The sequence below is a fragment of the Squalius cephalus genome (genome assembly GCF_949319135.1).
Source record: "Squalius cephalus genome assembly, chromosome: 12".
NCBI lineage: Eukaryota > Metazoa > Chordata > Actinopteri > Cypriniformes > Leuciscidae > Squalius > Squalius cephalus.
This window is the reverse complement of record NC_137133.1, coordinates 7639665-7656238: the sequence shown is the minus strand read 5'-3', so window position 1 is coordinate 7656238 and position 16574 is coordinate 7639665. Positions and strand designations below refer to the sequence as shown.

General features: G+C 38.4%; 1 protein-coding gene across 1 annotated transcript in view; it reads right to left on the bottom strand.

Annotated features, from left to right (window-relative positions):
• The window catches only part of btbd7 (BTB (POZ) domain containing 7), a 58007-nt gene that overhangs the window by 10374 nt on the left and 31059 nt on the right, over positions 1 to 16574 (bottom strand). The window contains exons 2-4 of the mRNA XM_079887323.1: positions 16225 to 16439; positions 13865 to 14989; positions 3016 to 3224 (exon numbers count right to left, since the gene is read on the bottom strand). Coding sequence (XP_079743449.1) covers positions 3016 to 3224; positions 13865 to 14989; positions 16225 to 16306 — 1416 coding nt within the window. The 5' untranslated portion in view covers positions 16307 to 16439. The remainder of the gene's footprint in view (positions 1 to 3015; positions 3225 to 13864; positions 14990 to 16224; positions 16440 to 16574) is intronic.

The window sequence follows — 16574 nt, the reverse complement described above, 5'->3', positions numbered from 1 at the left end:
GCTATCTTCCGTGCCTGGGTGCGTTTTGTGCAGGTGAAGAGACGGGACTTCACTTCTGCATCTGCTTCGAAAAACGTGGTAGTGTGTAGCATTCACTTTAGACCGGATGAGTATTCCCGGCGATATGATGGAGTTCAACGTGGGATGCCGAAGCAAGAACCAAGTGAGACTCCGGACTGGTGCGGTTCCTTCGGTGCACACTGTCACAGCACCTTCATCGGGTCCGCCCGGTCCGTCGTCAGCATGTGGTTCGGCCGCCGGAGGAAACATGATGGTCACGGATTTGTCAAAGATCACTTAGTGTACATCTGTTTTACAAAATGGCGTTTGTCAGATGCAGAGGTAAAATTCTCACAAAAAAACATAGCCTTAATAGCGTTTTCTCAGCATACATTTAAAGAGAATCTAGTTCCTACATTATTTTCCTATATATTGACTCACTGGGTACTGACAATATACTAACATAACCTGCAATATGCCCTTTAAAGATGGCACATTTAATACAACAGAACAATCTCTAAAAACAGGATATATAAAACCAATGAATTTCATAGCAGCAAGTCCTGCAGGTGCCAGTGAAACCTGAGCAAAATGATTTTGCTATCTTATCTCTTACTGGGAATATTGCACAGCCAAAATCTCATTTCATTCATCGACAGAAGCCGATCCAGGTTTAATGGACATCGGTTATCCCTCAAACTAAATTACATTTTTTACAAACTAAATTTTACCTTTCCTTACACTTTTTCCTAATTTTATTTTTGGGGGTTTTTGCCTTTTTTAAGCTACAAGAGAATGCAGACAGGAAATTTGGGGGCAAGGGAGAGAAAGGGGGAACGAGATTAGGACATGACCCAGGGTGGACTCACTTAAAAGAAAGATTCACCCAAAAATGAAAATTTGCTGTTAATTTCCTCACCCTCAGGCCATCCAAGATATGGGTGTAATTTCTTCTTCAGTAGAACAGTAAATACGATTTTTAACTGAAACCGTGGTCCTTGGTGATTCATATTATGCAACTCAATGCCTACAGTAACTTTGAGAATCCAAAAACCATATACGAAACAAAATGAATACCTGTGGCTCCTGGCAAAATATTGAGGTCTTATGAAGTGAAACGATTGGTCTTGTGCAAGAAACTCAACATTATTTACAACATTATTACCTATAATCCACAGCCTCAGCAAACAGTCTGGAGCGTGAGCTTCCTGTCGCATAATGACGTATGCGCAGCAGCTCAGACACTGGGAATCTGTGAAAAGTCAATCTTCCCGATTGAGATCATGCAAGCGAATGAAATCTTATTTTTTTATATAGGTTGCGGTTTCCAGGATAAACAAATAAGTACCACTTTGATGAACAATACAACACACGCATCTTCCCTCTCTGTTGTAAACAAACAGCTTCAGCTCACGTCTGAGTTTGCTCCCGTGCAAATGTCATTATGCGACAGGAAGCTTGTGGTTCAGAGTTCAGCCGAGGCTGTGTATTACAGGTAATAATGTTGTAAATAGTGTTCAGTTTCTTGCACAGACCAATCGATTTGCTTTATAAGACCTCAATATATGACCAGGAGACACAGGTATTCATTTTGTTTTGCCTGTTTATGGTTTTTTTACTTTTAAAGTGACGGTATCCATTGACTTGCATTATATGAATCACCAAGGACCACAGTTTCAGTTAAAATCTACTGAAGAAAAAAATGACACCTACATCTTGAATGACCTGAGGGTGAGGAAATTACCAGCAAATCTTCATTTTTGGGTGAACTATCCATTTAGCCCTTGATCTCTGTGTACCAACAACTCTTATATATCTTGACCAAGCCCACATAACTTTTCAAAAATCATTTTGATTTAGATTGATTCACATTCAGACCGATTTGTTAACTAACTGAAAATATCACTAAAGTTTTACTCTACTAAAGCTCTAGACAATAGCAATTTCTAGCTACAAACATTGTACATTCATTAGACATTACAATGACTTAAGATTTCATTAACTTCAATCTAATTTTCAGACCTGTAAAAAAAAAAAAAAAAATCCTTAAAATTCACTGATATTTACAGGTGATCTTCCATGATCATGGCAATGAATCAATCAGTTAATCCCCCTTTTTTGAGGGATAGTATATCTATCAAACCAACACTATAGTCTCTGTTCATGTTTGTTTACAAATTCTCAGTCACTAGAGGGATTAGATCATTTCAACAGGCTTGACCCGGGGTAGAGTAAGCAAAGTCTTGTAAACGTTGAAGAGCTAGCACACATGAGTGTGAAGGCGCTAACAGACTTCTGTGTGCCAGGCCAAATCCCAGATGGGGTTACAGCTCTCTATATAAGCTCACTGAGGAGACGTAAGGGGGTCATCTGATACAGTTAACTAATTTGTCCAAAAACAAAAGCAGGTGACCTTCAGGAGAAGGGAGCCCTGATCAACAGAGATCGATAAACAGACTGATACTAACACTCTGCTGTCTGAAATAGATAGGCCTTAAGCCCTGCATTGATTTGTCGACTGAAATAAACACAATTTTCCCAATAGTGCAATATGATGCAGTGCAGTTACCCTGAATTACCCCCTGTATGTTTCCAGAGAGAAAATAAGCTTGACCTTGTCGTAAAAGCACAAAAATCACATGTAAGAGACCTTGTAGCGAAGTTCTTTGTAAGATTAAGCAAAATTTTTTTATTTAATTCAATCGGACCAACATTTACCAACCTTTTTCCCAGGGAACATTTTTTTAACAACCCATATCCCATTAAAAAAAGCACCAGGTTTTTTTGCAAACATGAATATATTTTGTCAAGAACAAGTCTGAGGATCCAATAATATGTCCTGTGTGAACAACCCCTTATTCTTCATGTTTCAGTTAACAAAATACATTTTTTCACTTATAAAGATTGATTATTTGAAACACAATCAGCTCCCCTAAATTGGGAAATCATGAACTGGACAATCTTGCACTGGGAAATCTGAAAAGAACTCGGGGTGAATTGGTGTACGGTCATCACCTGCAGATAATCAGACTGAATGGCCGCCAGCAGGTGCTCCTTGCTTAGCTCGTAGAGGACATCGGAGGTCATGACCTGGCTGAACTCCTCACACAGGAAGTGCATGGCCTGCCGATGAACCCATTTGGAGCCATAGGGCTGTGAGCTCCACTTCAGGATGGCCACCACAGAGTCTAGCGAGATGCTGTCTGCCACAATGTCTTCACAGCCTAAGACGAATAAACAAAGACATTGCATTTTATTTAGGTATAAACAGAGCTTCAGCTGCTCTTAAACATACAAATCTGTGTCCAAACGTAGTTAATCAAGATTTCAAAAAAAAAAAAAAAAAGGGTGATAAAAAAAAATGGCACTACCTGTATCTGCCCTCTATCCATTTTACCCATTGCAGAAATAATTCTCATCACCGCGACTGTAATATAACACTTAAAAAGGTAAAACTGAGTCCATAAATACACCAAGAATATATTCTATCACAATATATGCAGATGTGTTTCAAATATTAATGAAAATGTATGCATTAAATGTCACAGAGGGGACCGATGAATAATTTACCCAATTATTCACAACTAAAACACTCCTTTATGCTGCTTCAAACTGTGCCTTGAATTACTGATTTGATCTGTTTTGTCTCTTCATTTCAATTCATTCGGTCTCCTTTTCCAGTCAAAGACCGAATGTCAAAGGAGAGGCATTCAGTTCAGTTTAATCAGTAAATGCCACCGTTTTTTTTTTTTTTTTTTTTTTTGCTGTGCTTGATACAAAGACCCCTGGAGCAGTGGAGAATTTCAACTCCAATGCAATCCAAGCCAAGCATCTCTAGAGAGCAAGCTTGGTTTTCCCTTTCTAACAGGAATTATGATAAATTCAGTTCCAACAATAGTTTGTGTACAAAATTGTAAAGATGTGTTGTATTGTATCTGACGCAACACATTAATCAAAAGTAACAGTAAAGACTATTTCAAATAAATGCTGGTCTTTTGAACTTTCAATTTATCAAAGACTCCTGGGGAAAAAACTGAAATCCTGGTTTCCACAAAAATATTAAACAGCAAACTATTTTCAATATTGATAAGAAAAGTCTCTTGAGCACCAAATCGACATATTGGAATGATTTCTGAAGGATCATGTGACACTGAAGACTGGAGTAATGACAGCTGAAAATTCAGCTTTGACATCACAGAAATTAATTAAAATTAGAATATATTTAAATGGGAAAAAGTTAATTTAAATTGTAATAGTATTTCACAATATTAGTTTTTACTGTATTTTTTTAATCAAATAAATATAGGCTTGGTGAGCAAAAACTCCGACCCCAAACTTCTAAATTAATAAGTGTTAAAGATTTTTTTAAGAGCTTTGGTGAAAGGTAAGCTTATCAGTAAATAACTTACATTTCACTAATTTCCTCACACATCGTATTTGGAGCTTGGCAGTATAAATCATTATACATCTTTAAATGGTATGGAAAAGATAATAATCCGTAATAATCTGCCTAATAATAACATGGGGATGGAATGAGGTGAGTAAATGACAACATTTTCATTATTGGGTGAACTACTCCTTTAAGTGTTCAGGCACACTGTGCTGATCAGTACCATTAAATATTCAACTGGATGGCAGCCTGCGTCAGAGCAGACGCCTCTCTCAAAGCTCTGGAGACAATTACATTTTCAAACTACATATTTTGTAAGTAAATAAGCAGTTTTTCCAAGACTCTCCATGCAAACACTCATATGATGTTTAGAAGACAAATAAAAGACAACATGCATTTGTAGTCTTATGCCATAACACCTGACCTGTTGAAAACCACAACTTGTACCTTATGTCTCCAAATATTTGATAAGTCACCATAGTTTTATATGAGTGTTTTTTATTTCTTTTTTAAACATTTTGAAATGTCTTTTGTACCCCCACATTTCATCTTGCATAGCCAGACCTTTGCCTAACAACATAAGGTGTCGGCTCTATAGCCACTGCAACTGGCCAATGAACGGCCACTAATTCAAGAAGAGGCCATCTGATAGAGATGTGAAGTGACCAATCACAGTTTTGTTTTGATCAACGCCCTGTTAAGGGGCATGTACATGTTGCTACAATAACAGACCAAAATGGGATCACTTGGGAATCCAAAGGTTTCTTGGCCAAGCTCGGAAAATAATACTTTTTCCGTATGCCACCGTTAAACATGCAAACATATACTTTAAATTCAACTCAATTTAAACAAAATTTCTATCCCAAAAATTTGTAAACGAACATAAACAGAGATAGTGTTGGTTTGACAAATATACTATGCCTAAAAAAAAGGAGGATTAACTGATTGATTCAGCCTGCAAAGTGCTAAGGTGTAGTGTTTAGGTGTCTGAAACCTAATGACAATGTCTTCTCTTTTGTGATGGGCACCGCATAGCCTGAGGATGGCGGCTCACACGTCTCCAGCCTGGAGCACACGAAAGATTAAGAGTAGCACTGCATCTGTTCCACTGCATGGCAAGAAACCATTTAGCATGCAGCAGCAAAGCAGTGCAGAGTATTCCCTCATAAACCCGTTCCAGTTAATTATAATCTCTGCTCACAGAGCCATAAACTTGTCATTTGCCGAAAACAGTATCATATTAGCCTCTAGGGGGGATGTCACCCAGCATCCAAAAATCTCATCATTCTTTATTGACTTTGTGATCAATGTGTAGATTGTTCACGTTGGACATGAACACAGAGCAACAAATCAATGCGAGTTAATGAAAGTTAATGATTAGGTCCGAGACAAATTCAAACCACAAGAATGATTGCAGAACTTACACCAAGGTGTTAATAATTATTCAAACATGAGATGAGCGTCCTAAATTGAGACCAGAAACAAAAGTCTGCAAAACAATAGCAATGCATGGCAGGGAAGACTTAGCACAAACAACATACAGTGTTTTCCACTCAAAAGCAAAGCCAAGTGCAGCCAAGTGCAGAAGATTTGATGGTAATGAGTCCAGAGCAAACGCAGCAGATTTCATCAGTACTTCAAATGTTATTTTGTGGACTCTGTATCTCCTTACCATATCTATAAACATGGAAATGCAGATAAACAGTGTCGTTTTTTTCAAACAGCCTCTCAATGTTTGCTTAAGAGCAGATTCTTAACATTGGGAATGAAAACATCTGTTCAAATTAACAGCAAAAAATCTGCATTTACACTAAACTGCTCAAATTTAAATGGATTAGTGGGATCTGCACTACCCAAATAAAAAGATGCAACGCAAAAAGTAAAACTAATTTCAACAGAAAACTAAACCACAAGCAAGTGGTGTAGTAATCCATATACTGAATATGTTTTATAACACATTTAAAATAGTTTTCCTCTGAAGAAACACATTTTCAAAGCTAACAACAAGGCCATGTGATGTGAAATACCTAATGGTAGTCTTGAGCTCATTTTACAGTTGAGTACACCTGATATTGGAGGACCACCGCAACACAGGAAGGGAGCAGACACAGTGAAGGACTAATCATTAGGGTATCTATTAGCCTTGAACAAGTGCAGTACCCCAATTACCTAGCCAGAGCCCCGGAGCTTGATATAAGGGGTAGACAGGCTAATCGACAGAGGAGGAGGAGAGACAGAGCGAGCCAGTCAGGGAGAGAAACTGTGACATGCTGAGAGGAAGAAAAATGGGAGAAGGAGTAAAGATTAGGAGGGTAAATGTCAAAAAGGACAGAGATAGTGGAAAATTAGCCCGCTCTGTATGACTGAATGTGAAAGATGGAAATTACTGAAAGATACAGAGATGAAAATGAGAAGCGAAGAGTGAAGGAGCCCCAGAGAGGTGCTAGGTTAAAATTCTCCATGACCTTTCAGACAAGCTGTAACAGACAGAATCATTACAGAGCTGACTGTCTCTCATAGGCTTAATGGAAACACCACCAGCAATCTGTGTTAATACTAATCAGAATGGTGCCTTGGGGGCAGGAAGGGTTTCTGTATTGAGTTTGAAACACACTCTAAAGGACATCTGACTGAACCACTCGCACAAGCATCAAAGCATTGCCATTTCAAAAGTACTCTCTCTCTCCAAAGATATCAATATTAGACCTGTTCTCTCTAGGAACAGAGGCGATGAGGTGACAGTGTTTGTTACCCACAAGATTGTTGTTATTCCCTTCCCTTAAATCAGAACAAAATGTGAAGATGTTAAATAATGAATAAGCCATAAGAAAAATCTGAGGGATGCACCATATTAATGTTAGACATTTATTTAATTTATTGATAGTCGATATTGTTTACTAAATTATTGTACATGCTCATTTGGTCTATTTTTACATTTAGATACCTAGCCTATGTCATCATTAACCCTCACTTAACGTTATTCTTTAAATATTCTACAAATTTCATAACACTGTTAAATGTCACTTTTTAGCAAATCTCAAAATAATATAATTCATGCTTTATGTTGTGGTACCTAATTTTACTTGTAGCATTTAAAATGATTGATTGGTTTATTTTCAGAATATTTCTTGATGGCTATAACGACAAAAAAAAAAGAGGAAATATCAGTGCATCCCAAGAAATTAAATACCTTTAAATCTAATAAAGTATGCAATATTATCAAGAAAGCACAACAATCCTAATAAATAGTTGATGATTTGTTGTTTTTTAGCTCATTAGAAGATAATCAAAATATGCAATCGATCACCATTTACACTCTGGAACCAGACAAACAAAAAAAGAAAAAAAATAGTTTCAATGGTTTTATTCAATTAAAGTATAAATTGAGTGTCTAAAAAGCTTTAAAAAAGAAAAAAACAAGATCACAAAGACCTTGCTTTATGGAATTTTGAAATGCTCCTGCAGTCCAATTTTCATTGTTAGATAATGATGAAATATCAAAGCATCCTTTTAAAACCATTCAACTTAATGAACAGTGACACAAAACTGCAAGCGGAACAAAGAATGAAAAATACAAATGAACACATACTGGAATGCACAAAAGGTTTTCAGTTTGTGAATAATTTCTCTGTTAATACCCAGATGTCTCTTTTTCAAATGAGAAGCAATGCATTTTTTAAAGGTGCTGAGAACTGGAAGAAATGTGCACAGCTCTCTCTAGCTCCCACCCTGCAGGCCCATCGATGCAGCATTTCATTTGCACTACAGAACAGACCTATGGCACGCCACACTGTCAGTTAATGTTATCGTCACAGGTGCAGTGTCACGCTCAGCCCTCTGTCACTCGGTCTATCAGTTCATTCACGGCACAAACCCTCACCAAAACTTCAAGTCGGCCTATTTCCATCACACTGTTTGATGACGGTCTCGTGCTAAAGTCAGATATCTGTTCTGCACCACCACTTTGCATCATCTTATCCATCCTGTAAGATACTGTTTAGATGCTAATTTTTCACCCCGAGGTCCACTTAGTTAGCTAGGTTTCCTGCACCAAAGAGCCGTCATTTAGTTTTACAGGAGCAATTATTACCCTCTATCTGACCATTAGAATTAAACAGGCTGTTTAATTTGCTAATGCACTTTAAGACTTATATGTAAATGATCTCTGTTACGATTGAGAGTGTGACAGTACTCTGAGGTTAGCCAATGTCATTCATTACGCTGGGCCAAGTGCCAAGTTACTGAATAACCGTTAATGTAAAAGCGGGCCTAATATGTTAATTTGCACATGGTTGTGACATAACAACACTGCATAGTCTACACTGTATAAATTAAGTATAATTAATACAATTAATCTTTAAGCTACAAAAGTGATTTTCTTTTTCTTTTTTGTTGTCTCATTAACAGCTGCAGGTATATTAGGCTGCTGTCACTTTAAGACGAATGTGTGGATCCAATATAATGATACACATCAGTTTTCTTTCTCAGTTGTTTACAACACATAACCGACTGTTTAGGAGGATACTTGTCGAGTGTGTAATTCTGACATGATTTTGCATGCACGTGTAGTTCAAGCTCAAAAAAAAAAAGAGAAAGAGAACTGAATTCGTGTTTACGTGCGGTCTGTGCGTGCACAGAAAACAACGCGCAAGTTCCGTGATGTTTAAACTGACAGGACTTAAAATGAAAAAATACATGCAAATGATAAACTTTCAGTCTATGATGGTTAAACTTTGCAATTAATCGACGAATCACATGCGTTCCGGACCGGGGGGCAGCTGGCCCGTACGGATCACAAATCAACTATGATCCCTATACTTGATATAGCACATCCTGATATTGGACTACTGCGGATGCGCATCGTGATATCGATGCTAAAACAATATATTGTGCAGCCCTACATGGTATCATGAAACAAAATACATTATTTACTCTTTTCTACAATGTATTTCCTAAGAGATACCAAAGATAATGATACAAGTTGGCTTATTTAGTTTATGAAACACATAACTTTATGCCAATAGTACATTGGGCAAGACTTTGTTACTTTCACTGCAGCTACCAGTTCACATTTTCTCTTGACGTCAATTTTGAGAGCAATGAGAAGGGAAATCACATGACTTTGTTCTTTGTTGTTATGAAAATGATTGTGTTCCTTTTATTTGATTGACTCATGTGCAAGCTGGGGAAACATACGGCAGTCAATCGCACACATCAGAGGCCAAAAAAGCGAGCACATCTCTTATGCTTCTTTACTCTCAAAGAAAAGTTTTTTTTTTGTAAAAGTGTCTATTTTCCCCATTAAACAAGCAAACAAATTAATTCACAGCAATTAAATCAAACAAAGCGAGAAAGGACAAAACATTTAGGAAAGTTCTCTCCATGCACAACTGATACAAGTTAATGGCATCTGTGCATCCCCACCATATGTCGACTTAAAGTTAATTGCTTAGGTTTAACAAAGAGGTTAACAAGATCCACAGCTGCAGGAGCTGATTTCCTCTGAACAAGAGTGATTTTCCTCTGCAGAGCCGGTTCCAGACCAATGGGTGGCTTTTTATCAACGTGTGTCTGTCTGGTCAGCACATTAATTATCTTTTCCATGTACCATCCACTGGCCAGCTGCTGACAGGGTGTAAAATGACTGCTGTGCCTCTATTTCCTAGAGGTCATCGCCACCTTTGTATCCCACCGGAGGCTATCAACACACACGCACTGAAATGACCTCAACGATTGCTTGTGTTCAGTGCCGAGTACTCCATCTTGGGCTTGACTGACTGACTGACTTGTCCTTACAAAACAAACAAGCAAATGCAATGACTAATGCAAATGCAGTAATGTGGAATCATAAAATTGTGTGTTGAAAATCTCATGCATCACAAACATTGTACCATATAAAAACAGCTGTTCAAGTTTTCTGACAATAATCAGATAAGTTTGTCAAATCAAAGTCAGGGTTGCACAAGCGATTTGTATTTAATTGCCATATGTTTCATGTCACTGGGAAAAGAAATCTAGAATTGATGTGGCAAATGGTGCACCATGTTCAGGAAGAAAACAAGCCCTCCTGAGCTCATCATAAGGCTATGCTGACAGGACTGAATCGGATCGCTATCTGTTACAAACCACAGCTGACCAATGGGTCATAAGGATCAGCTGACACGGACGCTGCAGACCTGTGCTGTAGATTTAGTAATTGAAAGGATGGCTGGCTCTCTGAAAAACATATCTTTGCACAGTACAGCTGAAGCCCATCACTTTCAGCTGTAAATAGTGATAAACTGGCTAATTCTACAATAGGGGCTGATGATACAAAGTACGCAAGCAAGAGATGCACAAGCCAGTAAATGTGCAACATGGGGGCTCTTTTTGAGAACTAATACACCGGTAGATTTGGGCAAGGAAGCAGAGATAAATTAGATGTAAATTACTTTGAGAACTACTTAAGATACCATTCAAGGAAGTTATTTCTTCCTCCAGTGAGTAGGGCTAATTTTATATCGTCAGTAGAATTTGATGGTGAAATAAAATTCAAGTAACAGTGAATATTGCAATGATTTTAATGCCTTTTTATTTGATCATTAAGTTTCCAAAAGACCATGTAATGACCAAAGTAGATTCGTGATACTCATCGTCTCATGACTTTTAAATCAGAAACGTTATATTAACATTCCCAAACTTTCAAGTATCAAAAATGGCCCAAAAGGTAAACTGACTGAACTCAAATCACTCAAATGTTCAAAAAACGTTCTGGAGTGGCATTTTTCATGTATAAATATGCAAATTAATATGGATATTGGTCATATTGATGCATACACTAATGTTCAAAGGTTTGGGGTTAGTATAATTTTATGTTTTTGAAAGAAGTATCTTATGCTCACCAAGGCTGACATTTATTTGATCAAAAATACAGTAAAACAGTAACATTGTGTAGGGCGGTCATGATTCCTTTATTAAATTAGAGTACTTGATTAAAAAAAAAAGTTTTGCATCTCAGAGTGGCTCCATTCAAACACTAAATGCTGCTCCACACAAACGGTTATCATTTACGTGCATGGAGCGCATCTCGAACTCCATCTCTGCATATGCTGTTTAGTTGGCTTATAACGTTCAACTGGGAACACAATATGTGTCATTTGATCAGATTTGAAAGGTAAATCATTCATAAACCTACACCAACAGCAAGTTTAAAAGTTTAAACCCTGGCTCTGAGTTTGCATGTTTTGATGTCCACATATTCTTGTTTAAGAAATAAGAGTGGCTGTAGCATTTCTTTCATAAAGAAGTGGCCAAATATTAAAGATTAAGTGGACAAATAAGTTAAATGTTTGGCCAATATTAAACTTTGAGCTGTAAAGTGTAACAACAACAATCATCAGGGCCATTGGCACTCTCTGCAGGCATTTGTTATAAAACGTTATGTATTTTAACAGTGTTGTTCAATAAAACTATATGATTACTTGTCTTATTTGAACCAATTAGTATTGCCTCATTGTTATTATATATGTATTTTAAGTCATTTTAAAGGCTATTGTTTGCTTAGGTTTATTTTTATTACCAGATTTTTTTTTATTTTTTTTTTACATTACTCATTTTCGTCAAAATAATTGACCGACTCTAACAAACTAACAGTTAGTAACAGCCCTAATATTGTGAAATATTATTACAATTTAAAATAACAGTTTTCTATTTTTATATATTTTAAAATCAAATTTATTCCCATGATGGCAAAACTGAATTTTCAGCATCCATTACTCCAGTCTTACGTATCATGTGATCCTTCAGAAATCATTTTTTGCTGATTTAGTGCTCAAGAAAAATGTCTTATTATTATCAAGGTTTAAAACAGTTCTGCTGCTTAATAATTTTGTGGAAAATGATCATTTTTTTCTGGAATTGATTGACAAATTTGAATAGAATTTTTTTAAAATGTTTTGTAACATTATAAATGCCTTTACTGATTGTCTGATTATAAACTAATTTTAACCCCAAACTTTTGAACATTATAGGTATATTGTTACTGGTGCATAGAGTGTTGTGTACAGTTAGAGCATTAATGAAAACAATCTATAGCATTCTTCATATTATTATGGTTCATTTAGTAAAAAATTATGCTGTAAAAATCCATTCTTTTCCACTCTTAAACTCTAGCATAAAACATATTGAATGTACTTAAGAAATAAGTGGCTATACATAAACCTTTTAAACGTAATAGAGAGCCATATCAAATCTTATCAAAAGGCATACAAAATATCAAGATGCTTTAGCTATATCACAGAGACTAACCAATGAGCACAGCCCAACCAAGAACTGGCTTAATAAACAGTCATTTTTAGAAACTACAGACTTGGGACATTATACATAAATCAATAGCTGAACCATGCAGAAAACATTGACAATAAGAAATTAGAAATTTACATCTAAAATGCAAGTGTTGAGGTGGGTGACCTATTCTTCTACCTCCTGCCATAATTACACAAGGTAAATAGTGTTTGATATAGGGCTTCTTCAGAAAGTCGGCCCTGAAGCAGATTTATCTCACTTTGATCATTATTAACTATACACTCCTAACAACAGGACAAATTCTACATTCCTTAGAAACCCTGTTTCCCTAAGTAATATTAATAGAAGCGGAATTGGATGAGGGTATTAAGAGGAGAGCAGAGGTTGCAGTACATCGTTGTTGGGTACATATGGGAGTCTCTCACAAACAGTAATCCCAACATGAGGCGCATAAACTAAAGCAACCCCACCCTGTTCCTCAGATTGTCCCTTGACAGCTTGTGAATTAATCAAGCAGTAAACAAAGCTGGGCGATTGTAGAGCAACAAGAGGAAACAAAAGAGAAAGACTAGAAATAATGGATAAAAGAGAGGCTAAGGGTGTTTTCACACCTGAAAGTCCGCACCACACATTTTATACATTCGGCCCCCCCCCCCCCCACCCTTGTTTTTTTCTATTTGTATATATTGCAGTTCTGACTGTACATTGACTTTGTTTGTTTGAAGTGCAATAAAAAAATAAAATAAAAACTTTGACAAGAATGAATGAACAGACGTATATTTTTTGCCACTATACTGTTATTATTACGGCATTACTACCTGCAGCACCAACTATACTTGAGCCTAGTTCAAATTCGGCAAATGAACGTCCTCGTTGTGCGAACATTTTATTGTCGCTGGCAGGAAAGGAGGAGAAGACTGCAAGCAATCCTGCGAGAACCACCAGAACATCCTGTAAATGGTCTGAAAGTCCAAACCATATAGAAAATGCTTTCACACTAGAAACGAACCAAATCTTTGTTCAGTTTGATCCGGACTGAGACTACCTCTTTTCGTCTGACCAAATTTTGTCTGTTTGGTCCAGACCGTGGTCCGGGGGAGGTTTCACACCTGTAATTTTGATTCGGATCAAATCGAAAAGTCTGAAAATCCGGACCAAACAAGGTAGGTGTAAAGGCGCCCTAAGACTTACCTTGAGCAAGCATGCTGAACTCCAAGAAGAGGGCAATGTGGTAGAGCTCCATGGCCTCTTCGGCTCGGCTCATGCATCCTCTCCCAGCCACTAGCGCCTGGACTTCACCAAGACTGCCTTCGGAAGGGCTCCCGCGCAGCACCAGTGAAAGGTCAACCGCATCTGTGTACATGCAGTGCAAGACCACTCTGGCATATTTCTTGGGAATTATGGATTCGTCGAGGATAATACGGGTGGGGGTTTGTAGAGTGCGCTCAGTGATCTCCTCACCCGAGCGGATGCGTCTTTGCAGAAGATTGCGGAAGAAGGGTGAGCGCGCCGAGAGCACTGCCTTATGGGCCCTTAGCTCCTCATCAGGTAAGCTGTGGCTCACCCCTGCATTTCCACTTCCCATGCCGCTAGGAGAAGGTCCACCTGCTCCGAAGGCCTCCACCAGCTCAGAGTCCGAGGAAAAGCTCAGCAGCGAGTCAAAATACGGCATGTGCTCACAGAGGTTTCGCATGTCGGCTTCTAAGGTGTTGGGCGTACCGAACTCCTCGCTCAGTCTCACCAGCACATCCACGTTCTGCAACCTCACGTCCTCCGAGCCCAGCTCACCCGTGTAGAGGTAATGCAGCAACGAGGAGAACATGGGCGCATCCATGCCCGCAGTCCCAACGTCCAACAACACCTCAGCCCCATAACCCGGTGACGACGAAAGCAGGGTTTTGAAGAACGGGCAGCGGGCGGCCAGAACAGCACGGTGTGCTGGGAAGCAGGAATCCTGGAAGATCAGGTCCACGTCGGTGCAGTACTTGTGCTGATAAAGGGTGGCCAAATCACGCTGCAGTGTGCGAGCCTCGGGCCGAGCCAGACCCGCCTGTAGACTGAGCTCTTTGAGTGCTGCCGTGCCCTCATACTCCTCCACCAGGGCGTTGACATCACGCACATCCCACCCCGAGAGGAGCTCGCGCATCTGTCGCGCATGGTCGGCCGAACGACTGGACTTGCGTCGCTTAATGAACCTCCTCTTGAGCGTAGCCAAACCGGAGCTCTTTTTCTTCTTGTCCTGAGGTTTTTCAGGGCCATGTTCTAGGCTGTAGAGCTTGGACTCGCCGCCATAACCCTGAGGTGCATAGGAGGCGCCTGGTGACAGAAAAGAAACACGCCGTGTAAGAGTCTGGATGTCTTCAAATTTGTCAGCAGGAAAATGTGCATTGTGAGGTCTGCCTACGTTACAATTCAAGTTTATTCCAAATAAATGCAACACCACAGAGCTTTGCTTTTTTGCAAGTGCTTTAGAACAATTCTGAAATGCAATTGACTTTTAATAACATAAGACTGGTGGAGAAAATTGAATGCAATAAGATTAAAAAAAAAATACAAAATTAAATTGAACTCTGTTTCAAGAATTGTCTCTTTATAACAGACATCCATTAGGATTAGACAAAAAAAAAAAGAAAAGAAAAATAAATTTGTGCTATTTTTTGAAGAAATTTAGAAAATTAAACAAATTAAATAGTGCATGCAAGAGATCACTACTTGACGTAGCACTGCATAAACAATTCCAATTTCAAAAAGGAAAGTATGCATTCCCAAACCACTTAATGTGTACTTTTAACTTTTCCCCCTTCTAAATCTCTAAATTTTCACCTGCCAAAAAAGGAAACTATGAAGTCATCTAATGTCCTCCCCAGCAAGGCTAATATCTCCCTGACGACACTTAACGTCTCAATCCAATGTTCCATTTCTCATTGTAGGCCCACTGTCATGCATGGCTTAGCATTTTGAAAGCACCATTACTTTACTGATCTCACAGACAGCAAAAACATGAAAATATTCACATCAGAATATGCCGTTAAAGCCAGACTCTGTGGGATACTGGGGGGGGGGGGGGGGGGGGGGGTAAATAAATAAATAAAACCACACAAAGCAACTGCTGACAGTTGTGATACAATTTCCAAGCCTTTAAATTAATACAGACAAGATGTTAAAGTGAGAGAATATGGAGACTGGTGAAGTCAATAATTTAATGAGTTTCTTTTTCTCTGTGCTATTGAACTGTTTCTAAACATGATCATTGAGTTTTTTGTTGTTTATTTTAAACAAAAACTATGTAGAACTATTTTAAATTCTAGTCAAATAGGAACTTCTGTCTTTGAGAGAGATTTCCTTTTCTTGTAATTGAAAAACACATCATCATATTGCAATGTGATTCGAAGAGTTTAGGTCTTGTATCCCACTGACATTTGCAATCGGATAGCTAAAAAAAGATGTAATAGTGCTCAGGCTGTCAGACCTTTTATATTGTCATCGATCACAGTAGTTGCTAAACTACGAAGGACAAATATCTCTGTAACAGCATTCATATGAGAGTTTACCTATGAAGGTCTGCTGGGTCTGTGGGTTACCCCCGAATCGAGGGGAGCACGAGTGAGGGTAGCTGGAGGCATTCACACCCATCCTCTCCCCCCTTCTTCCTCCTTTTAGTCACCCTGCTGGATCATTCCGTTCGAGCGTCGACGCACTGTAGCTCACTGCTCCACTCAAACAGACCTATATGAATGTGGCGACACTGCACCGATGTCCGTCATTCCTGGGCAAGAGAGAGAGGAAGGGGGAGAGTTAATACACAAAAAGTCAACAAGATAGTCATGAAATTTTGAAAAAAAACAAAACAAAAATGAACACTTAATATAACAACTATTTATATTATAGCAATAATAATAAC